A 24,472-nucleotide genomic window follows, 5' to 3' on the forward strand; every position below is an offset into this window, starting at 1 on the left:
TTCAGTTTTCGAGTGAAAAAGTTTCTACTCATCTCAGTCCTACGACTGTGGTCTCATGATCTAGATCCCCCAGCCAAGTGAAATGTTTTCTCAAACATCTGCCCTGCTAAGCCACTTTCAAATAGATCATCTCATTCTTCTAAACACCAGTTCGGTCATAAAGCAGGAGAACTCCCTAATCTTTTTTAAATAGTGCTGTGGGATCTTTTATGCTCATTTGAACATGTTACTTTTTAATGTCTCATCTAAAAGACAACACCTCCAATAATTGAGTATCAAGTCCAGAATGGGTCTTGAAGCTGCAAGAGGGCTATATCTCATCCAAGCTAACACAGAGACCGAAACTCCTTATTTTTCACATTTTGGGCCATGACATTGGAGGAAAATGTAGCAGAGATCATAGTAGGGAACCATTAGGGCAGTAGACAGTCATGAATTCCAAGCTACATGGTAAAAGATGACAACCACTGGCAGTAGACCCCGAAATGAAAAGAAAAAGGTAACTGAGGCACATGATGCCAGCTAATATTTGTATATGGCAAGAAAGGAGGAGCTTGAATGCTTTCTACATCATTGCTTGGCTATTTTGTGGATCTCTGCTTTGCATTTGCAATGTGGACTAGTCAGTAGCTATAACGTATGCACCCCGTCCCTACTCCAAAAGATTGGAGTTCACTCGTCAGTGCTCTCGGCCAGAGAATGATGAGGAAGCAGCTTCAATGGGTGGGGCAGATTATTAGAATATTTAAGTTTCCTGTATTTGTATTGCGTTCATCGTAAACGTGAACACACCCTACACCATGGGTATATTGGCATCCAAAGTAACACTGGAGGGTGCAAAATCGATTTTTGTACTTTTATTCCAATTCAATCAAATCAAATCAAGTCCAATTCAGAGACTCAACAAGTTGAGACATTCCCGATCCAAGCTGACAAGACAGAGCTCTCACTTCCTGTCTTGGGCTTGATCTACATGATCCAAGCTGATTGGACTAGGCACAGCTCCTCTTCCAAGGCTTGATCTCATTTGCATCTTAGTCAAAAGGCTGAGATGCCGCTTTTAAAAATTGCTTCAAATGAAGCTGAAATGTAACCTAATGACTTCAACCAAGCACAGCATGTCGATACTACACTTGATCTTAGCCAAAAGGCCGAGAAGATTTTTGTAGTATGGAGTGGTGGTAACTTGGTTTAAAACATGACCTGTATTATTATGTCATTGGAATAATATGTATAGACAGAGTATCATTGTGAAACTTGCAACGTTTTCTTTGCAGAAGTTAAGGTCCTCTGTGAATTTCAGTCATGGAATTCTCCCGCACAGAAACGGTGACATAGCTCAAAGGTTGGGGCAGGAAGTAGTCTGATTCCTGGTGGTTGAGGAATCAAGAACGTGCGGCCAATGCAAGAGATTTAAAACACAAGAAAAAAATTATTCCTACAGATTTATAAAACTCACTTCCAGGTTAGTGGGAAGGACAAAAACTATGGAAGCAATGTTTACTTTGGAATTATGGTGAATGAGTGAAAAGGGATTGAAGGTATATGGGTACAGGATAGGTAAATTTGATTGGAACTTTTTGCTCACGTGAAGAGTAAACACTAACATGGACTGGTTCGCTCTTATGGCTTGTTTCCGTGTTTACAACTAAACCTATTTTACGTTCTACTAGCGTTTTTCTCCGCCGACGCTACACTCTTCCGGTTTCCTCAGGCACCCTTAAATATTAAACTTTTTCAAACACTGATGGTTTACTTTAGTTTATGGCTGAAAGCTCAATACTGTAAATTTCTGTGCTAGCAAATCTATTTCATGATCTAATTTGCAGAAACGACTACAAAAAAAAGACAAGCCTAGCATGTGACTCAGGCAGTGCTTTCCTCCCCTTGCTTGTGACTGAGCCAGTGCAGTGCACTGTCCTCCTCACCCTGCCTGTGACTGAGCTCGTGAAACTCACTGTTCTCCTCCTGCCTTTGACTGAGACAGTGCACTGTTCTCTCCCCTTGCCTGTGACTCGGGCAGTGCACTGTCCTCCTCCCCTTGCCTGTGACTCGGGCAGTGCACTGTCCTCCTCCCCTTGCCTGTGACTCGGGCAGTGCACTGTCCTCCTCCCCTTGCCTGTGACTCGGGCAGTGCACTGTCCTCCTCCCCTTGCCTGTGACTCGGGCAGTGCACTGTCCTCCTCCCCTTGCCTGTGACTCGGGCAGTGCACTGTCCTCCTCCCCTTGCCTGTGACTCGGGCAGTGCACTGTTCTCCCCTTGCCTGTGACTCGGGCAGTGCACTGTTCTCCCCTTGCCTGTGACTCGGGCAGTGCACTGTCCTCCTCCCCTTGCCTGTGACTCGGGCAGTGCACTGTCCTCCTTCCCCACTCTTTTATTTGATTTGAACCTGAACACCATAGGTTTGTGGTTTACTAATGCAGTGACCTATACCTCAGGAGCAAGCCACTGTCCCCCTCCCTCTTGCCTGTTGCTCACACTCGCTGCTTTCTGTTGCAGAGACTGGGGACGTGCTGACATCATTCCGGAAGTGAGTGGCGGGGCGCGGGGGTGGCGGAGAGTTAGTGTCGAGCGCCTGACTCTTTCCAGCTTCCCGGGGCTTTGAGTGCGGGACACGATGGCGACCACTTTCGTGTCGGTGCCGTTTAAGAAAGCGTCCGAGGTGGACATGGCGAGGCCGCTCTCCAAGTTCATCCAGGCCACTTGCCCGAGCGTGGACACACAGGCCGAGTACATCAAGGCGGCCGAGGAGCTGAACAACCTGCGGAAAAGCGCCCTGGGCAGGCCGCTCGACAAGCACGACAGCTCGCTGGAAATTTTGCTGAGGTAAGTCTGACTCGGGGCTGGGCCTGCGGAGAGGGAGGAAGGAAAGGCGGGCGGCCGCGGGGCCCTACACGCTGGCCTGGACGCCGACCTGCTGTTTAATTTGGCATCGAGGGGCCTTCTGCCCTGGCCCCAAATCCGTGGGATTTTGCTATCATTAAAAAAAACCTTCCAACTTATTTGTCTATCCCGTCGAAAAGGATTGTGCATGTGATCTCTGAACCATTGGGAATTGAGTTCCTGAAAGTTAATTTGTGTGCTAATCGGTTTGTCAGGACGTACAGATTATATTGCTACCTCTCAGCCATCGACATGGTTTGTTTGGCGAAACGGCCCGATTCCGTGTCGCATTCGCCACATCTCATAGTCATCGGTCCGGTGCTGAAAGTCTTAACTCTGAGCCAAAGTCCACCAAGAGAATATAAGTTTGAGATTTTCGAGATATTTATACAGATGATTGCGAGGGCTGTGTGAATTAATTGAGAGAAATAACTTGCATTTTTGTCGTCTCTATCACTTGGCAGAGTATTTAACAATGTATACATTTCCAAAGTTAGGTATGTAAACACGAATCTATAAACAGAGTCTTTGCTTTTCAATTAGCGCCACAGGATATTTTATTTCTAACTAGGTAGATGTTAAGTAGCCCACCTCAAGACCAGCCTTCCAATAATGCATTGCTCCCTCTTTAAAATGCTATTATAGATTGTGTACTTGATCTTAAGTGGAGCTTGAACCCCCATCCTTATGATTATCAGTGAATCCTATCATTGAATCAAGCTGACATTAATTCAGCTAGTTTGATTTTTTAAAATATTCCTGTGTACATTTACTTCTGGGTGAACAATGCTTACAATACCAAGAGTTTTGAAGATGTCAAAGAGCAATTTAAGTTCAATGCATTGTAACTTCTTTCTCCTGGTCATAAGGTGGCCCCATGATCTTAAAATTTAGTACCTATAGAATTAAGCTGCACCCTTCATTCTCTTAATAGTGGGTGCTTGTGATGTGGGAGACTCTCAGCAGCTGCAGAGGATGAAAGGATGTGTTGACATTTAAGTTTTTAAAATTCACTTACAGGATGTGAGTGTTGTTGGCAAGGCCAACATTTATTGTTCATCCCTATTTGCCCTTGAGAAGGTGGTGGTAAGCTGCTTTCTTGAACTTTTGTAGCCCAAGAAGTGTAGGTACACCCACAGTGCTGTTAAGGAGGGATTTCCAGGATTTTGGCCCAGCAGTATTGAAGGAACAACGATTATAGTTCCAAGTCAGGATGGTGAGTGGTTTTGAGGGGAAACCTCCAGGTCGTGGTGTTCCCAGGTATCTGCTGACAATGTCCTTCTAGATGGTAGTGTTCATGGGTTTGGACAGTGCTGCTTAAAGAACGTTAGTGAGTTCCACAATGCATCTTGCAAATATTTTCACATGGCTGTCACTGTTCATTGGTAGTGGGGAGATTGAATGTTTGTGGAAGGGTTCCAATCAGGTGGGCTGCCTTGTCTTCAATGGCATCGAACTGTTTGTGTGTTGTTGGAGCTGCACTCATCCAGGCAAGTGGAAAGTATTCCACCTCATTTCTGCTTTGTGGATGTTGGACAGGCTTGGGGGAGTTATTTGCTGCAGGATTCTTAGCATTTGACTTGTTAGCTGCAGTATTTATATGGCTAGTCCAGTTCAGGTTCTGGTCAATGGTAAGCATCAGGAAGTTGATAGGGATTCAGCAATGGTAATGTCATTGAATGTCAAGAGATGACGGTCATAGAACCCATACAGTGCAGAAGGAGGCCACTTGGCCCATCGAGCCCACACTGACAACAATCACACCCAGGCCCCACCCCTGTAGCCCCATGTATTTACCCTGCTAGTCCAAAGATGTGCTGGTTAGGTTGATTGGCCAGGTTAAAAAAAAAAAATTGCCCCTTAGAGTCCTGGGATGCGTAGGTTAGAGGGATTAGTGGGTAAAATATGTGGGGATAGGGCCTGGGTGGGATTGTGGTCGGTGCAGACTCGATGGGCCGAATGGCCTCCTTCTGCACTGTAGGGTTTCTATGATTCTAGTCCGCCTGACCCTAAGGGGCAATTTTGCACATTGCACACATCTTTGGAGTGTGAGATGAAACTGGAGCATCCAGAGAAAACCCACACTAACACGAGGAGAACATGCAAACTCCACACAGACAGGGACCTAATCCAGGTCCCTGGTGCTATGAGGGAGCAGTGCTAACTACCGTGCCGTCCCTAAAAGAAGTGATTTGCATTGACTGGGAATTGAACCCACCTGGCAGGTGAGAATTCTACCCACTGAACCATCAATGCACACAGCTCAGATCCTCTCTTGCCAGAGACGATTATTGCCTGGCACTTGTGTGGCCCAAATATTACTTGCCACTTGTCAGTCTGAGGCTGGATATTGTCCAGATCTCGCTGAATCTGGACGTGGACTGCACAATGCTCAGCACCATTTATGACTCCTCAGTATCTGAGCAGTCACAATTGGTACTGTGCATTGTGCAGTTATCAAAGAAAATCTCCACTTCTGACTTTGTGATGGAAGGAAGGTTATTGATAAAGCAGCTGAAAATGGTTGGGCTGAGGACACTACCCTGAGGAACTCCTGCAGTGATGTCCTGAGGTGGTCGACCTCCAATCACCACAGCCATCTTCCTTTGTGCCAGGTATGTCTCCAACTAGCAGAGGGTTTTCCCCCTGATTCCCATTGAGTCCAGTTTTCCTCGGATTTCTTCATGCCATATTCGGTCAAATGCTACCTTGATGTCAAGGGCAGTCACTTTCACCTCCGCTTTGGAATTCAGCTCTTGTCATGTTTGAACCAAGGCTGTAATGAGGTCAGGAGCTGAGTGGTCTTCAAAACCCAAACTGAGCATCAGTAAGCAGGTTATTGCTGTTTAAGTGTCACTTGATAGCACTTTTGATTATTTCATCCAACATTTCACTGATGATCGAGAGTAGACTGATGGTTCAGTAATGGGCAGGGTTGAATTTGTTCTGTTCCTTGTGTACAGGGTATAACTGGGCAATTTTCCACATTGCTGGGTAGATGCCAGTGTTGCAGCTATACTGGAATAACTGGCTAGGTGCACAACAAGTCCTGGAGCGCAAGTCTTCAATACTATTGCACGGAATTTTGTCAGGGCCCATAGCCTTTGCAGTATCCAGTGCCTTCTACTGTTTTTTGATAGCACGTGAAGTGAATCAAATTGGATGAAGGCTGACCTCTGTGATGCTGGCGACCTTCGGAGAAGGCTGATGGTTCTCTACCTGGCACTTCCAGTTGAAGATTGTGGTCCAGATTCATCTTTTGCACTGGTGTGTTAGGCTCCTCCATAATTGAGTATGGGGTTATTCATGGAGCGGCCTCCAGGAAGCTGTTTAATTGTCCACCACGATTCATCGCTGGATGTGGCAGGACTGCAGAGCTCAGATCTGATCCACTGATTGTGGAATTGCTTGGTTCTGTCTTTTGCTTGCTGCTTATGCTGTTTGGCATATAAGTAGTCCTGTGCTGTAGTTTCACCAGGTTGACATCTCATTTTTAAGTATGCTTGGTCTGCTCCTGGCATGCCCTCCTGCGCTCTTCGTTAAATCAGGGTTGATTGCCTGGCTAGGTGGTACTGATACAGTGGGGGATGTGGGGCTCTGAGGTTATAGATTGTGGTTGAGTGCAAGTCTGCCAATGATGGCCCACAGCACCTTATGGTTGAACAGTCTTGAGTTGCTACGTCTGTTTGAAGTCTACCCCATTTTGCACGGCTGTTGTGCCACACAATATGATGAAGGGTGTCTTGAATGTGAAGAAGGTCTTGTCTCCACAAAGATTAAATGGTGGTCACTGCTCCCAACACTTATCATGGACAGTTGCATCTGCAACAGGCAGGTTTGTGAGGATGTGTCCATTTTTACCTCACAGTTCCTTCACCATCCTGCTGCAGACCTAGCAGGTCTGAAAGCTGGGGGGTCTTAAAAGCTCATCAAGGTAGATAAATTCCCGGGACCTGATGAAGTGTATCCCAGGATGTTGTGGGAGGCTAGGGAAGAGATTCTAAATCATTGAATCAGCGCAGGCGAGGTGCCTGAAAATTGGAGGATGGCAAATTTTGTACCTTTGTTTAAGAAGGGCTGCATGGAAAAGTCTGGGAACTACAAGCCGGTGAGCCTAATGTCTGTGGTGGGTAAGTTGTTAGAAGGTATCCTGAGAGACAGGATCTACAGGCATTTAGAGAGGCAAGGACTGATTTGGGACAGTCAGCCTGGCTTTGAGTAGAAAATCATGTCTCTCGAATTTGATTGAGTTTTTTGAAGGGGTAACCAAGAAGGTAGATGAGGGCAGTGCAGTCAACGTTGTTTACATGGACAAGGCCTTTGACAAGGTACTGCATGGTAGATTGTTGCATAAGTTAAATCTCACGGGATCCAGGGTGAGGTAGCTAATTGGATACAAAATTGGCTTGATGACCGGAGACAGGATGGTTATAGAGGGTTTTTTCCAAACTGGAAGCTTGTGATCAGCGGTGTGCCGCGGATCGGTGCTGTGTTCGCTGTTATTTGTCATTTATTTTAATGATTTGGATGAGTATTTAGGAGGGATGGTTAGCAAGTTTGCAGATGACACCAAGATATGTGGCATAGTGGACAGTGAAGAAGGTTATCTAGGATTGCAACGGGATCTTGATCAATTGGGCCAGTGGGCTGATGAATGGCAGATGGAGTTTAATTTAGATAAATGTGAGGTGATGCATTTTGGTAGATCGAACCAGGGCAGGACTTACTCAGTTAATGGTCAGGCGTTGGGAGAGCTATAGAACAAAGATAGATTGTGACTTTTAGGAGATTTAGGGGTGGTCTTATAGAGGTCTATAAAATAATGAGGAGCACAGATAAGGTCAACATCTTTTCCCAAAGGTAGGGGAGTCTAAAACTAGAGGACATAAATTTAAGGTGGGAGGGGAGAGGTACAAAAGGGTTCAGATGGGCAATTCTTTCATACAGAGGGTTGTGAATGTCTGGAACGAGTTGCCAGAGGTGGTGGTAGAGGCGGGTACTATTTTGTCTTTTAAAAAGTATTTAAACAGTTACATGGGTAAGATTGGTTGGGTAAGATTGGTGGAGAGGGATATGGGCCAAACGTGGGCAATTGGGACCAGCTTAATGGTAACAACTGGGAGGCATGGACAAGGTGGGCCGAAGGGCCTGTTTCTATGCTGTAAACCTCTGACTCTATCTGGCATCAGGAGGTGTTGCCCTCCCACGAAAAGTGGGAATTTTCCCCAATTGGTGCTGCAAGCTGATGTCCAAATCTGAAATGTGATACGAATTGGAGAAACAACAGTAAGTTTACTGGCCAGTAGCTGTTGAGCTGTATTGGATTTATCTATATGATTAAGTTGCAGTAATGCTTATGTATCTTGGAGCATCTGCAGCCTTGATATGTAACACTGCTTACGTTCTCTGGGCTTGGGTAGTGGGATCTGCTTCTAACAAGAGGATCAGATAAAAGGCCATTTTTTAAGGGAAGTAAAGCTTATTGACTATAAATGTAACGTTCGGCCCAAAGAAGGTATGAATATATAAATGTTGATGGGTTTCGTATTATGGTTTGTCACGCATGCTTACGAAAGTGGCATCCATTAAATTGAGAATCATATTGGACATAAGCATAGACTGGTTTAATGTATGTTTTTATGTGACAGCAACCATGTCAATGCTGACTCATGTTAATCACTGGTTAAGAGTAGGTGAATGCTGTTTCTATTAACCTGAGAAATATAGTTTAACATTGGAGAGGACAAAAAAGCATTAAATGTGAAATGTTGCACTGTGACGCGAGTGCATTCTCTTTTACGAGAACAGTGTACTTGAAGTGGATAGTCATAATGTAAAACAATGTGGTGGCATGCAAAGCTGATAAAATCGTGGAATGTCATCTCAATGCATCAGTTGAAATCATAGCTTTCTCTGGACCTAATCAGGACCTGCATTATTTGATCGCAATATGGCTATAAATGGGCACAGTTGCAAAATATGATTGCCAAAGCTCTGGTTTAAGATGCCTTGATCCCATGTAACAAATGTAGTGTGACTAATTGGTTAATGTTAAGTAATGGCATAATTATGTTCCTAGATTTCTATCTGAGGTTGTGTGTAGAGTTAAAGTCTACATGGTAAAGGAGAAGGGTCAACTTCATTCTTTGCTTATTCTTGTCATGCTTATCTCTTTATGGTGTAACTTTGCTTGGGTTTTCATCCTTCCTTCTGTTCTTGGTCACTTCTCCATCATTGGATCACTTGCCCCATATGTTGCTTTAATCTGGTTTGGTAAACTTTCTTCCATCTCCTTTTGTGTTTGGATCAGTTAACCGAACACCCTGTCTGCATGATCCAAGTGGTTAAGCATCCACTGCAACACTATTTGAAGAAGAGCAGCCAGTTTTCTCATTGTCCTGGGCAGTGTTGTTTCCTTGGTGGATAGCACCAAACTTCAGTTACAAAGAACAAAGAAAATTGCAGCACAGGAACGGGCCCTTCGGCCCTCCAAGCCTGCACCGACCATGACTACCTGGTCAGGCATCATGTTTTTGTTCTTTAATAGGACGTGGGCATCACTGGCAAGGGCAGCATTTGCTGCCCATCCCAAATTGCCCTTGAACTGAGTGGCTTGATAAGGCCTATTCAGGGGGTAGTTAAGGGTCAATCCCAATGCTGTGAATGTGGATTCACATTTAGGCCAGAGCAAGTGGCAGATCTCCTTCCCTCAAAGACATTAGTGAGCCAGATGGGTTTTTAAGATGAACAATGATAGTTTCACAGCCACTTTTATTGAAATTAGCTTTATATTCCAGATTTTATTATTCGAATTTAAGTTCCATAGAGCCGTGCCCGCAGAACTTTAGTTTTCCCCTTTGGGCTATGAGTTCAGTGAGTGACATTACCATTGTCACAGTCTCCCCATATGCTAAGTCGATGTTGTATAACAATCATGTCTGCAGTAATTTAGTGTAAGTGATTTGGGATATACATAGAAAAATTGCAAGATGTTAATATAAATTTCTGTTCTTACCCCCTTTTCAATCTTATTTAGTTGTCAGTACAGTTTAGTTATATTCTCAATGCTTTGATTTAATAAGATGAAACTTTGGATTTCTGTCGTTGATTTTCATGTACCTGTTTTGGCTGGAAGGTTGGACCAACTGCTTCAATGCCTTAAGTAGAAACAAATTATTTGAACTGACGATTGTTGGCAAGGACATATTTACAATGCTTTGTTAATTTTGGTGGGCACTGATGTTGAGATGACTCTGGACCTTAGGAACTGAAGTTGTAAAGAGATTCTAAGCATCAGATTTGTTTTCATGGAAAGGTTGAAGGATGCTTTGATCCATGTCCTCTTAAAATTATAAAAGACACCAATGACAAACACACATGTTTAGCTAGCATTGTTTTCAGTGGATGCAGTTTGAAACTAAACAAAATTGGAGCAAGTTTGGAATTTCTACTTCTCTTCCCTCAATCAAGGGATATTCTTATGAGTGCAAGGTTTAAAAGATGTTTAATCTGCCCCTTTCATTCAAGGTGTAATGGAGAGGGAGGGGCATGTGATTTACTAGTTCTGTCTGACAAGCCTGTGTGACCTGGTTGCAATGGGAACAAGGAGTATCGGTGAAATCACCCAAGTGCCGGCTTTCATACCTCGACACCTAAGAAAGGAGCAGCTTGCTTTGCTTTGTGCAGACATACTGACTCTGAGACCTCAGACAGAGAGAGGGAAAGTCCCATTTGGAGAGACAGGTGAACAGCAAGAAATAAGGCTGTTCTCCATTCGCCACCAGGCAGAATGTGGATGGGGAACTCATTCTCTGAAGAGATGGAACTTATGATTTGAAGACAGACTAGGAGAAGGGCTACCAGAGTGGGCCTGGCTGCCAGGATTCTCAGAAGATTGCAGGAAATTGCCATTGACAGCTACTGAACATTGTGTCTTAGAGAAACAGGGAGAAGTAAGCCCAGTGGAAGCTGGGAGTAACTTTGGCCTGCTTCATGGAAAGATGACAAATCTCTCGAGTGCAGTGTAACAGAGAAATATATTGCAGGGTTTTTGGTTGTGTTAGGAAGTTAAGGGGGGGGATATCTTTTCTGTAGTTGTTTGGTTTTTTTTCATTAAATAATGGTTAGTCAATGCATATTTTGGTTGGTTTGTTACAATAAACATCATAAAACATGAAATCCTGATGTGTGATCTTTGGAGCCAGTCTATGGAAATTCAAATCCCTCTTCAAAAATTATTGGTCTCTGCAGGGATTGTTAGAATATCTGGAACAAAGTGCCAGCAAAAACATTTGGTGCTATTCTCAATGGGCTCTTTTCAACAACACCTGCACAAAGGTTTGGAAATAGATTCAAGGTTAGGAGCATCAGATGATCAAAAGCTCCACAGAAAAGAATGGATTATGTGCTCATGAGACTAGAGGTACAGAATGGAATGCATTGGTCAGGGCTAAAATTCTATGCATTAACATATTCTAACAATTGACTAAGCGTTGTTTTGAATTGAATCACTTGAGATTTTTAGTTCCTTTCCTTGAGGTTAAATAATGTGGAGTCTGAAAGGGAGAAAATTGTATAAATTTTATTTAATGTGCCACGTAGCTGTGCTAGTTTATTTTGCTTTTAATGTGTGCCAAAGGGTTATAGTGATAATGCATGATTAGGATTGGAAATTGTGTACTGAACTGTACTTCAGTCCCTACTTTGTCTCAACTCCCAGTGTGCCATTCTGATGCTTAAATTGGTGTCTGTTTTCTGTTAAATGTTGTTTTTTTGAGTTAATTAATTTTTTTGTTTTGCAGGTGGCTGGGGGAGGAGAAATATTTTTAATTGTAGAATATCAGTGGAAATATTGTCTCAAAGTTAGGAACAAAAGCCAATTCCAATGATCTGTCATGTGATAACAATACTTTTGGAAGAAGAATTATTGTCAGCTTTTAGGCATTGCATCTTTTGTTCTTTCACTTGAAAACTTTTGTTGTCTAACATAGCAGAGATCTCTTCTCGGCCTTTTGGCTAAGATCAAGTGTAGTATCGACATGCTGTGCTCGGTTGAAGTCATCAGGTTACATTTTAGCTTCATTTGAAGCAATTTTTAAAGCGGCATCTCGGCCTTTTGGCTAAGATGCAAATGAGATCAAGCCTTGGAAGAGGAGCTATGCCTAGTCCAATCAGCTTGGATCATGTAGATCAAGCCCAAGACAGGAGGTGAGAGCCCTGTCTTGTCAGCTTGGATCGGGAATGTCTCAACTTGTTCAGACTCTGAATTGGACTTGATTTGATTGAATTGGAATAAAAACAAACATAGCAGATATCTGATGCTTTGTGCAGGCACTGCCTGCACTTTTTTTTTGAAACTGTTACTTGTGTTGTTTTCAATTCATTTAACTTCATCCTTTCCCAAATATTGCACTTGGTATGACTTTGAAAGCCCAATTCCAACCACCTTGTTATCTCATTTTAACACTCATTATGGGTAGTGTTGTGAAATGCTATACAGTTCAGGCTTTGTGATTCCTTCAGTTTCAAAAACATTTGGGCATTTTTATAAAATATAGTTCATTGTAAATGTTTCCTTTCTCAGATTATTGTTCTCTGCTAGCTTATTTTATGTTATCATAATGTTCATTACTGTCATTCTTGCTGTATTCAGGAACTTTTGCTTATTGAACTTTCCCTCTCCAGTTTCCTGACATTGAGTTCTATTTGTGCTGCAGCCTCTGTGTGGGTTGTCTCCTTGTAACATTTAGATAACTGATTGGGCTGTTATGTTGCAAATTTCTTGTTAGTTAGTGACTGATAGCTGATCTGTCCAATCACCTTGATCTGACAGTTGATGTTCCAAATTGTGGGGTGGTGGGAACCTATGACTGAAATTTTAAATTATTGATCAAGTGGGGATGAATTGAGTATTACACACTTGTTACTTTAATTGTTACATGATACATGGTACAGTTGAATCTACTTGTGATTTTTATATTCTTAAAACTTCAATTTCCGTATAAATATCACCTGTGCTGAATCCCATATTTATATTGAACCTGACCAATATAATTGTTTTAAATTTGTTCATGTGCTGTGGCTATCGTCGTCAAGGCCAGCATTTATTGCCCCGCCTTAATTTCCTCCTTTGTAATGCTGCATTCCATAGGGCAGTCATACTGGAGTTGCAGGATTTTAACCCAACACCAATGAAGGAATAGTGACGTATTTCCAACTGCATGGTGTATGTTATGGAGGGTAACTTACAGGTGCTGATATTCCCATGTGTTTGTTGCCATTACTATTTCAGATCGCAGAGGTAGCAATTGAGAAGGTGCTGTTGAAGAAGCCATTGCAAGTTGTTGCAGTGAATCTTGTAGCTGGGACACTCTATAGCTACGGTGCATCATTGGTGTTAGGAATTAATTTTACCATTGAGATTGGGGTGCCAGTCACGTGGGCTGTTTTGTGCTGAATATTGCCAAGCTTCTGCTTTGGGGAATTAGAAAGTGAACCTTGCTGCAGAATAACCAGCCTCTGACCTCTTCTAACCAGTCTTTATGTGGCTGGTTTTCAGTTCAGTTTCTGGTCAGTGGTGACCCCAAAGATGTGATAGTAAGGGCTTCAGCATGGTAAACTGTTGACTGTAAAAGGGAGATGTTTAGATTATCTTGTGGGAGATTATGATTGCCTGGCACTTGAGTGGCAAACAACATTTCTCATCAACCCCAGCCTGAATGTTAATTCATTATCTGAGGAGTTTAATGTGCAATTATCAGATGGAAGGCTATTAATGAAACAACTGAAGATGGTTGGGTCCAGGCCCTTGCCCTGAGGAGCTCCTGCAGCAATGTCCTGTGGCTGAGATGATTGACTTCCAGTGGGCGCAGCCATTTTCCTATGTGCTGTGTGGTACTTCATCCAGTTGAGCGGTTTCCCTGCTTTTCATTGTCTTCAGCTTTGCATGGGTTCCTTGCTGCCACACTACGTCAATTACAGGCTTGCTGTCTAAGGCAATCACGCTCATCTCACTTCTGGAATTCAGCTCATTTCTTCATGTTTGAGATAAGGCTGCATTGAGATCTGCAGATGAGTGATTCTATTGAAACTTGAACTGAGCATCATTGTTCAGGTTACTGGTTAGTAAGTGCCACTGGATTGCGCTGTTGACAAAACCTTCTATTGCTTTGTTGATGGGACAGTAAATGGCCAGATAGGGTTTAGAACATAGAAGCAGAAAATATTCAGCACAAGAAGACAACTTGTTGCAATGTTTGTGCCAGCAAAAATAGTTATCTGCATTATCCACATTTTAGCTGATCCTGACCGTGTATTTTGCTCCACCCCACTTAATCAATATAAAATCCATCACCTTTCCCCCTGTCCTCCACAGATGCCGCCAGACCCACTGAGTTTTTCTTTGTTTTTCTGCTCTCTAGGTCTTGGTTGCAGCCCTGTAACTTGCAGAACTTGCATATCCAAGTATTTTTTAAAAATGTGATGAGGGTTTCTGACTCCCCAATCTTTTTCAGGCCCTCATTAATTTCTTGCCATCATCCTTCTACTTAAAGCCTATGTCTCCAGTTGTTGGCTGCTGTGACAAAACCCAAAGAGGGAAAAACGTGTACCTTCAAATCAAAGATTGGGCCTCAATGGTCTCTGCATATATGTGTTGGTCCTGAAAAGGCCACACGTGCAGATTGTTTCTTGTTGTGATCTTTGATATATGTGCATATGCCAACCAAGAGAATGGCCACACATGCTGTTGGCGCATGTTCATGCCTTCAGGCTGGTAAATGGCCCTTTTTCGCGAAGAACTGTTTTGAGGTGCCTGCGCTGAAGAAAAATGGAAGAAAGTGAAACAGTGCAATAGGACAGGTGACCAGGAATGGAACATCACTTGGAAGCAAGATACAGAAGTGGGGCAGGGAGAGGTCCCAAAACAAAGAAGCAAGTCCCAATCTACGGAGTGGGGCAGAAAGAGGTCCCAAGAAGATGGTCACGGAACAAGAATAGAAATTTAAAACTGATCCTGTGAAGTAAAATTGAAAGGATGAAGCAGAAGAAGAAAAGACTCTGAATTTAAAAGACAGCTGCAGGGAGCAGACATAAGGCAGAGTGGAGTTGAGAGAAGCTAGAAAAGCTAAGGAGACAGCTGAAGTTTGGTGACTTACTGCTCAAGAAGGGAAGTAGGAATAAACCGGGTACTTGCAGGTCAGTGAGTCTTAACATCAGTTAAGGGGACCAAATTAATCTCCACTTGAAGAGGCAAGGATGAATCAACAATAGTCATCAAGGCTTTGTGAGGGGGAGATCATGTCTAACAAATTTGAAGTCTTCGAGAAGGTGACTTGTGTGTAGGTGAGGGCAGTGTGCAGTTGATGTAATTTACATGGACTTCAGTAAGCCTTTTGAAAAGGTTCCAAAAGGGAGACTAATCAGTAAGCTAAGAGTACGTGGGATCCAGGGCAACTTGGTAAATTGGATCCAAAGTTGACCTTGTGGCAGGAGGAATAGGGCGATGGTCAAAGGTTGTTTTTGTGACTGGAAGCCTGTGTCCTGTGGTGTACTGCAGGGATCAGTGCTGGGTCCCTTGCTGTTTGTAATGTACATTTAATGATCCAAATGGAAATGTGGGACGTATGATCAGCAAGTTCACAGATAACCCAAAAATTGGGGAATGGTAAATAGCGAAGAGGAAGCCTTTTATTACAGAATGATATAGACGGGTTGGTCAGATGGGCAGAGCAGTGGCAAGTGGAATTTAGAAACATAGAAATTAGAAGCAGGAGTAGGCCATTTGGTCCTTTGAGCCTGCTCCGCCATTCATTTTGATCATGGCTAATCATCGACTTCAATATCCTGATCCCCCTTCCCCTCATATCCCTTGATCCCTTTAGCCTCTAGAGCCAAAGAAACATAAAAACTAGAAGCAGGAGTAGGCCTGAAAAGTGTGAGATGATACATTTTTGGAAGAGTAACAAGGCAAGGGAATAACAGTGAATGTCAGGACTCCAGAAAGTACAGAAGACAGAGGCCTTGGGGTGCAAGTCCACAGATCCCTGAAGGCAGTAGGACAGATAGCTAAGCTAATTAAGAAGGCACATAGGATGCTTGCCTTTATTAGCCGAGGTACAGAATTGTATAAAGCACTTGAGGCAGCAGCTGGAGTACTCTGTGCAGTTCTGGTTGCCACACGCAGGAAGGATGTGATTGCACTCGGGAGGGTGCAGAGGAGATTCACCAGGCTGTTGCCTGTGCTGGAGCATTTCACCTATGAAGAGAGGCTGGTTCAGCTGGGGTTGCTTTCCTCCGAGCAGAGAAGGCTCTGGGGGCACCAGATTGGGGCGTACAAAATTGAGGAACGTAGACAGGATAGATAGGAAGAATGTTTTCCCCTTTGTAAAGAGGTCAATAACCAGGGTGCATAGATTTAAGGTAAGGGACAGGAGTTTGAGGGGATTCACCTGGAAGGTGAATATGCCTGAAATGGTGGTCGAGGCAGGAACCCTCACAACAATTCAGCATTCAGATGAGCTCTTGAAATAGCATACAAGACTAAGGACCAAGTGCTGGAAAGTGGGATTAGAATAGATAGGTGCTTGATGGCTGGCACAGTCACAATGGGCCAAAGGGCCTCTGTTTGTGTTGTGAAACTCTATAACAATGGATTTTTGGATCAATGTTTTAAAAGATTTAAGTTGATTTATTAGTGTCACAAGTAGGCTTACATTAACACTGCAATTAAGTTATTGTGAAAATGTGTTCTGCTTGGCTGAATATCTAGAGAGTGCATGACTGCACAACAAGAAGGAACATTGGAAGGAGAGTTTGAATCCTTGTGGAAGATGTTCACGAGAAAGTGTTGTTTGGAAGAGAATTCCAAAACGAGTTCTTTGAGCATTGCGATTGGAACCCTTCATGAGAGAGGCAGGGTTTCCGTGAGACAAGTTGACTCGCTGCTGTTCACTTATTAGTTGGCATGTACTGCTTACTTGCCATGACTATTGGAGATGAAGATAGATACGTGTTATCATTACAAATATGTCATTGGGGTGAAGTGTAATTAGGCTGACTCACTGGTGTTTGTATGAAACCATTGACATTTTTATCTCGTAAATGTAGTCTTTTTTTTGTTTAAATGTTTTGTCCTTTTGTTAGAAAGTCTGTATGTCTGTTTGGTAGTTGTCCTCCATGTTTCTAAACAAAATAAAAGTTTGGGTCTCTCAATCCAGTAACATGAGCTAAGGTCATAAACCTCTCCACTAAAATAGATTCCTTTATCCACTCACTTTAGACAATTCATAATTTTACACACCTGCCCTCAGCCTCTTTAATGTTCAAAGGAAATCAACCAAATACTATCCAATCTTTCCTTTCAAGCAGTAGCTATTCCTGGGTCATAGCTCTGTAAATCATTGTACCCACTCCAGTACAAACATATCCTCCCAGTTAGGTGTTGACCTCGACTATGCATCATGTTTTAACTGTAGTCTTACTTGTGATTTAGACAGCTTTCGCTTAACTTGCCTGCTGTTATTTATATGCTTTGGTTAATAAAGGGAAGTATTCCATATGCCATTTTAAAGCACCTTTATTTACCTGTTCTACTACCTTCAGGAATTTATAAATATGTATACCAAGGTAGATGTCTTTCCGTCCACATTTCTCGCTATCCTACCATTTTTATTCTCTCTTCCCTTGCCTCGTTTTTCCTTGCCAAATTCATTACCACTCCATTTGCCATTTTTGCCCATCTGACCAGGCAAATCTACAGCTTTTTTCCTCACTCAACCGCATGGCTAGTTTTTGTATAATCTGCAAACTTCTTAAATCTGTGCAAGTCTGAATATTTGATGCATATCATGAAAAGTAAGGGACTCGATGCAGAAACCTATGGTTGCACATGAGAAATGTCCATTCGATCACAAAAACGCCCATTGGCGAAGTCAGGAAAATGAGGTGGAATATAGAAGGACAGAGAAGTGATAAATTGAGTGACAGGACCAAAGAGACAGCAAGAAAAGAAATTTGTGGCTAACATACAAGAGAATCTATTAGTGACCAAAATAATAAGTGGTTGAGGCAAAAGGCATCGCTGAGGTATGAAACAGATTACTTCATATGAAATCAATTTCCATAAAATGAATTACTTCAGCTATAGAAACAGCTGCAGCAACCTTATATTTGTCTATTGTCAACTTCTGGATCCAATCATTAGCTTGCTTTTATTCTATCACTTGGTGAACTTACTCTTATTTTCAAATCTGTTTTCAACCAGCTTCACTTAACCCAAAAACTGAATTTTCTGTTTCAGCAACTATCAAAATCTTAGGGTTTCCCTCTCACTCAGGGTCTGACTGGAAAAAAAAACAGGACTTCCATCAGTGTCATTTATAATAAGCAGTTAATAAATGATCATAGCAAATACTGAATAATTTGCAGCAAATATTAATGTAGAGTGAGTGTTTAGGAGCATCTTGTATGCAACCCAAGGGAGGCTACGATCAAACCCAAGGTCATGTGACCAGAAGCAAATTCACATTTATGTGAGTTCTGAGTAAAATATTCAATTATTTTTTGTCATTTTCAGTTCATTGTTTTGAGTTTTGAAACTCTTCATTCAAGCAGTTTGCTACTTTGAGAAGCTTTCTGAAATCTTTGTGCACAAAATTGTGGTTCAGCAATCTTAGGCTTCGAATTTAAAGCCATTATCCAACTGTAGTGAGGGTTTTGCTTAATTGATTGTATAAACGAGGACATAACTTGACATTTTGAGTACCCTATTCGGAAAAAGCATTAAACTGGAGCCTCATCTGCCTCGTATGTGGGTGTACAAGATACCATTACACTATCAAAAGAAGATCTGGGGCAGTGTTTTCTTAATGTTCTATGAATACATCTCAGAACGGGTGACGAAACATGTACTGAAAACATCAAGTATTTAGTCCTAACTGATTTGCTTTTCTTTCAGGTATTATGATCAACTGTGTTCCATTGAGCTCAAGTTTCCATTTGCCGACAATCAGGTATTCAAGTCTGTATTTCTTTTTGCACTTTTAGTCGATGTTTTGCATTGACGTGAAGCCCTTTTATCCCTGTACATGGTCAGCAAATTCTGCATTGAAGTAGTCTTGTATATATTATCTATCTGTTGTAATGGACTGTAGACCTCTTCACTGATTTGTTTACCATTACAAGTTCCAAATGCCACCTCTTTTTTTTCCAAGAAATCTTCCTAGTTCCGTCTGCAATATCCTATTTCACTGATAAATCCACCTCAGTGATGGTTTCCAAACACCACTGCAATTCATGCCTTCAGTTTAAATCAGCTCATTTAATTCTTTCCAATTCACAGAATCCAAAGTGTCCTTGATGTTTTACACATGGACATTCAGATCTAAATCACAAAACAAACGTGGTAGAATGTATCCATCTGCACTGAGGAAGGAGAAACTTTCATCGCATTATTATTCAGTGTTCATTGCCAGCCGAATTATAATATGGGCTATAATGTTGTCAATTGGATAAACTCTGAAGAAAGCTTGCTGTTAATATTACATTCTTTAATGTGGATACTTCCACTTTCATCATGTTAACCATCACAAAAATAAAATTAGCATTTAAAAATAACAGCTTGGCAATTGAAATATTCCACATTTCAAAGTAAAAACTAACACAGGAAAAGGATCAGGAGGAACCTGTTGCTGGCACTTGCAATGAACGAAAGGATTTTTAACCATCCCATTCAATAGCAAAAGACAATTTACAATATATTTATCTTGAGGTAAGAAGTATACATGTGAATATATCAATCAGATCCACTAAGTAATGAACAAACCAATAACTGAAAACGTCAATTGGAAATTTTAATATTTTGTATTAAACTCATTCTAGGTGTCGATCTGCCATCTCCATTTTCTATTACTGTCTAAATGAGCAACTTTACATTTTCTGTTGTCAACAATACAGAAAACCAATGAACAAATGTTGCGACTGCCTTGGAGTATTGCAAAAACTAATCGTTAATAGAAAATCCCTCATTGAGCAGAAATCACGCTCTCAAAATCATGATTGGTTTAACCCCCCTGATATAGACACTCTGCAATAAATTGATGTACGCCCAAGGTGTGGGCTTTCAACACACTAACTTAAAATATTTAAAACATTTCAGGTTTAGATTACATTTACCTGTCTAAAACAGGAGTATTCATTAATTTACAAGTGTTTCTTTTTCCAATAGAAGACAGGTAAATTCACTATATTTAAAAAGGTACAGCGAATGCTTCATTGCAAAGTGTTTCTGGATGTTAACTGATGCTACATTTTCCTCCTGGGGGTTACTTATTGGGGATCTGTTCCCAACTAGTGAAGTGTTGAATTAAACTCTCTGGACAAACAGGACTGGGCTCTTTCATTACATTAACAGGAACTGACAGGCCTGGATCCACGGGAACCTGGGCACATGGGACCTGCTCCTGTGAACGTCCTTAAATTACAAAATCCATCCCCAAAATAACAAAACTACTTCTCCCCATTTCACCTTGTTGGGGAGGAAATTAAATCTCTAATTAAGAAACAGACACAAACTCAGATGGGCCCATTGGGTACAGCCTTCAATAATGTTTGCATCTCTCTGTAATTTCCCATAGAAGAATCATAGAATGCTGATTTGTTCTTCTACATCGGCCTCACTAGTTGGTAGTCTATAGACTACATTGATCAATGTAATCTAACCCTTTTTTTGTTCCTTGGCTCTAGCCAAATTGATTCCAAATTGAATCCTCTGGGGTATCCTCTCTCTCCCCAGCACTGCAGTGCTCTCTCGCATGAAAAACATCCCCCTCTCCCCTTTTCCTTCCTTTTCTATCTTTTCTGAACATCTTGTACCCAGGAATATTTAACGCCCAGTCTTGCCCTTCCTTGAATCATAGAATCATAGAAACCCTACAGTGCAGAAAGAGGCCATTTGGCCCATCGAGTCTGCACCAACCACAATCCCACCCAGGCCCTACCCCCATATCCCTACACATTTACCTGCTAATCCCTCTAACCCACGCATCTCAGGACAGTAAGGGGCAATTTAGAATGGCCAATCAACCTAACCCGCACATCTTTGGGCTGTGGGAGGAAACCGGAGCACCCGGAGGAAACCCACGCAGACACGAGGAGAATGCGCAAACTCCACACAGACAGTGACCCAAGCCGGGGATCGAACCCAAGTCCCTGGAGCTGTGAAGCAGCAGTACTAACCACTGTGCTACCGTGCCGCCCCTTGAGCCAGGTCTTTGTTATTGCCACAACATCCTCAACTCAGTCTGCGCCTGTAACTCCCTAATCTTATTTGCTATACTTTGTGCATTCACATACATGAACAGTAATGCTGATTTAGACATCATTACTTTCTCCCTTACTCTGACTTCACTTATTAACTAATTTCTTCATTTTTACTAATTTTTATAATGCTTTCTGTTTCTCCCAGTGTTTTGTGCATCCTGGTGTTGCTCTCCAATATTTCCTCTTTGTTCCCGCACTCTTGCCGAGTTTGTTTAAAGTCCTTTCGACAGCACAAGCAATATGCTTCATGACGGGCTCAGTCCCACTCTGTTCAGGTACAACCTGTCAAGCTTGTACATGTGCCATCTTCCCAGAGCCTGTCCCAGGAATTACACCATGTTTCCAGCCACACATTCATCTGCTTTATCCTCTTTATTTCTGTACTCACTTTTACATGGCATTGACAGTAATCCAGATATTACCACGTTTGAGTTCCTGCTTGCTAATTTTCTACCTAGCTCCTTAAACTCTGATTGCAGGACCCCATTCCCCTTCCAATCTAAGTCTAAGACATTGGTACCAATGTGGACCATGGCATTTGGCTTTTTACTCTTCCCCAGCAGAATGTTCACTTTGTGACATTCTTGATCCTGGCAAAAGAAGGAACATGCCTTCCCTGATGTGGATATTTTAAATGAAGGCATCATCACCAGGACCTATATCAAAGACCTTGTCTCTCCAACACCACAGCTTTAAAAAAAAACAATTTTAAAATTTGTTTTCCATTACTATGACTAACTATATCACTCTTAATTTAGCTGCTACTGATCTAGTTATCACCTCCGGAGTTGCATTTGTGAGGATTCCAGTATACCAACATGTTACCAGAGTATCTTTGAAGTTGAGTTTCTCTTAGTTGGGCATTCTAATTGTGAAGCTTGGCAGAAACTGAAGAAATGGCAAACAGCATTTTATGTAGTTTTCCTGGGATATTCACAGCACTTTACTGAGATCCTGGTAGCAAGTGAATTCGCTAGGAAATATACTCTCTGTTTTGGTAATGTTTTAAGCAATAGATGTGTTGAATCAGTTAGAGGTGAAAGATAGCATACTTTTATTTGAACAGCATTAAAAGACAAAGAACAAAGAACAATACAGCACAGGAACAGGCCCCTCGGCCCTCCAAGCCCGCGCCGCTCCCTGGTCCAAACTCGACCATTCTTTTGTATCCCTCCATTCCCACTCCACTCATGTGGCTACCTAGATAAGTCTTAAACGTTCCCAGTGGGTCCGCCTCCACCACCTTGCCCGGCAGCGCATTCCAGGCCCCCACCACCCTCTGTGTAAAATACGTCCTTCTGATATCCGTGTTAAACCTCTTCCCTCCCACCGCCGCCACTCACCCTATCTATGCCTTTCATAATGTTATACCCCCCTATTAGGTCACCCCTCATCCTCCGTCTTTCCAGTGAGAACAATCCCAGTTTACCCAATCTCTCCTCATAACTAAGCCCTTCCATACCAGGCAACATCCTGGTAAACCTCCTCTGCACTCTCTCTAAAGCCTCCACGTCCTTCTGGTAGTGTGGCGACCAGAACTGGGCGCAGTATTCCAAATGCACCCGAACCAACGTTCTATACAACTGCAACATCAGACCCCAACTTTTATACTCTATGCCCCGTCCTATAAAGGCAAGTATGCCATATGCCTTCTTCACTACCTTCTCCACCTGTGACGTCACCTTCAAGGATCTGTGGACTTGCACACCCAGGTCCCTCTGCGTATCTACATCCTTTATGGTTCTGCCATTTATCGTATAGCTCCCCCCTACGTTAGTTCTACCAAAATGCATCACTTCGCATTTATCTGGATTGAACTCCATCTGCCATTTCTTTGCCCAAATTTCCAGCCTAGTGAAGTGAAGTTAAGGATAGAGCAGGTGAAGTCTTCTAAGTGTTGGTCATTTTCCAAATGCCTATTTATACAACTTTGATGTGAATAAGTGATATTTGCCTTGATTTCACGGTTGGCTGTGGCACTCACAGCTAACCTTGAATCAAAGTGCTGACTGCAGTTAGCACGTGATTAATTTGGGTTTGAAGGAGGATAGTTGTGGGTGTAATTTCCAGTCACTATCATCAAATCTGTATAAACCAGGCTCCCACAATAAAAAGGCATTGTACGAAAGGATTAAATCATATTGATTGAATTCATTTTCCAAATTAACACTGCAAATATTTTTAAATTCTTTGATAATTGGATCAGATTTGCTTTTATACATATTTTGTGCAAATCAGATCTTTTGTGTGATATGCATTGAAACATATAAAGTCTGAGAAATCATGCTTAATTCATATATATTTAACTTAAAACCTGTATAGGTCATTAGATTTGACTAAGATTTATCAGACTTCCATTGTTTTGATGTATGTACATAATGTTAATTCGTTTCAATTTACAGCTGACCTTGAAACAAAATTGCTCAGTTTTTTAAAGAGGTTGCTCAATGTGTGATAATGGCAAATGCTGAACATCACTGGGATTTGAGTCGCAAAATGTGCATTAACTGATTGTGCAAGCAATGAAATTTTAACCTGTCACAATTGATATTACAAGAAATGTGCCAATTTAAAACTTAAATGATTTTTTCCCTCCCTTTTAAAGCTTTGTTTAACTTTCACCTGGAAAGATGCATTTGATAAAGGGTCCCTGTTTGGAGGATCTGTTAAGCTTGGTAAGTACTTGTTTATGTTATGGTATTTTGGGGACAAAATTTGGGGGGGAAAAGCTTAAAGCTTAATTTTTCCCCCCTTCCCCCTTCAATTATTTCACATGTTCTATTCCGACAAATACTCCCTTTTCTCCTCCCTTCACCTCTCATTCCCCCAAACTCTCCCCTCCTCTGGATTTTTTTCCAGTGTAAAATCCCATCTCGTCTTTTGCTATTTCCTGGTGATAGACTTTTGGCTCCATAGTTCCAGAATCCCAGAAATTTATCGAGTTCATCCCCTATTATTTTTGTTCCCTTTTTTTGTGGCAAACATGTAACCTGCACTTGATTGATGCACATTTGAGTCACTAGTCAGAGTGCAGTTTTTATTTTGCGACCAGATGCAGAATGGGTGATTGCTTTGTTCGGTCTGCAATGTAACCTTGCAGTTTGGGTCACCTCTCACTTGAGCTCTCCAAAACTCTCAAGAAAGAGAGGGGCTGGGAGGGTGGGTGGTGGATGGGTGGAAGAGGGGATGGGTGTGGGGGGAGGCTAGGTGTGTGGATGATAAGGTGATGCGGGGTGGTTTGGCAAGGGAAGGGGTTGGTAGGTGAGAGAG

The 24,472-nt window shown here is 42.2% G+C and overlaps 1 protein-coding gene and 2 non-coding genes across 7 annotated transcripts in view; 2 read left to right on the forward strand and 1 right to left on the reverse strand.

The window, feature by feature from the left end:
• Positions 1-964: 964 nt before the first annotated feature.
• LOC144496227 (U2 spliceosomal RNA) lies at positions 965-1,163 on the reverse strand. Its single transcript, XR_013498401.1, has one exon. It is a non-coding gene; the product is annotated as a U2 spliceosomal RNA (small nuclear RNA).
• A 110-nt stretch (positions 1,164-1,273) lies between these two features.
• pdcd6ip (programmed cell death 6 interacting protein) overlaps positions 1,274-24,472 on the forward strand; it is a 96,170-nt gene continuing 72,971 nt past the window's right edge. For 2 of the 5 annotated variants that reach the window (XM_078216571.1, XM_078216572.1), the window contains exons 1-3: positions 2,519-2,827; positions 18,840-18,894; positions 23,808-23,877. In XM_078216571.1, coding sequence (XP_078072697.1) covers positions 2,619-2,827; positions 18,840-18,894; positions 23,808-23,877 — 334 coding nt within the window. In that variant the 5' untranslated portion in view covers positions 2,519-2,618. Of the gene's footprint in view, positions 1,466-2,339; positions 2,828-18,839; positions 18,895-23,807; positions 23,878-24,472 lie in introns of those variants that run through there. The other 3 variants (XM_078216574.1, XM_078216573.1, XM_078216575.1) reach the window with 3 other exon arrangements.
• LOC144496230 (U2 spliceosomal RNA) lies at positions 11,880-12,077 on the forward strand. The gene has a single exon (XR_013498402.1). It is a non-coding gene; the product is annotated as a U2 spliceosomal RNA (small nuclear RNA).

Source organism: Mustelus asterias, chromosome 7, assembly GCF_964213995.1.
Source record: "Mustelus asterias chromosome 7, sMusAst1.hap1.1, whole genome shotgun sequence".
Lineage (NCBI taxonomy): Eukaryota > Metazoa > Chordata > Chondrichthyes > Carcharhiniformes > Triakidae > Mustelus > Mustelus asterias.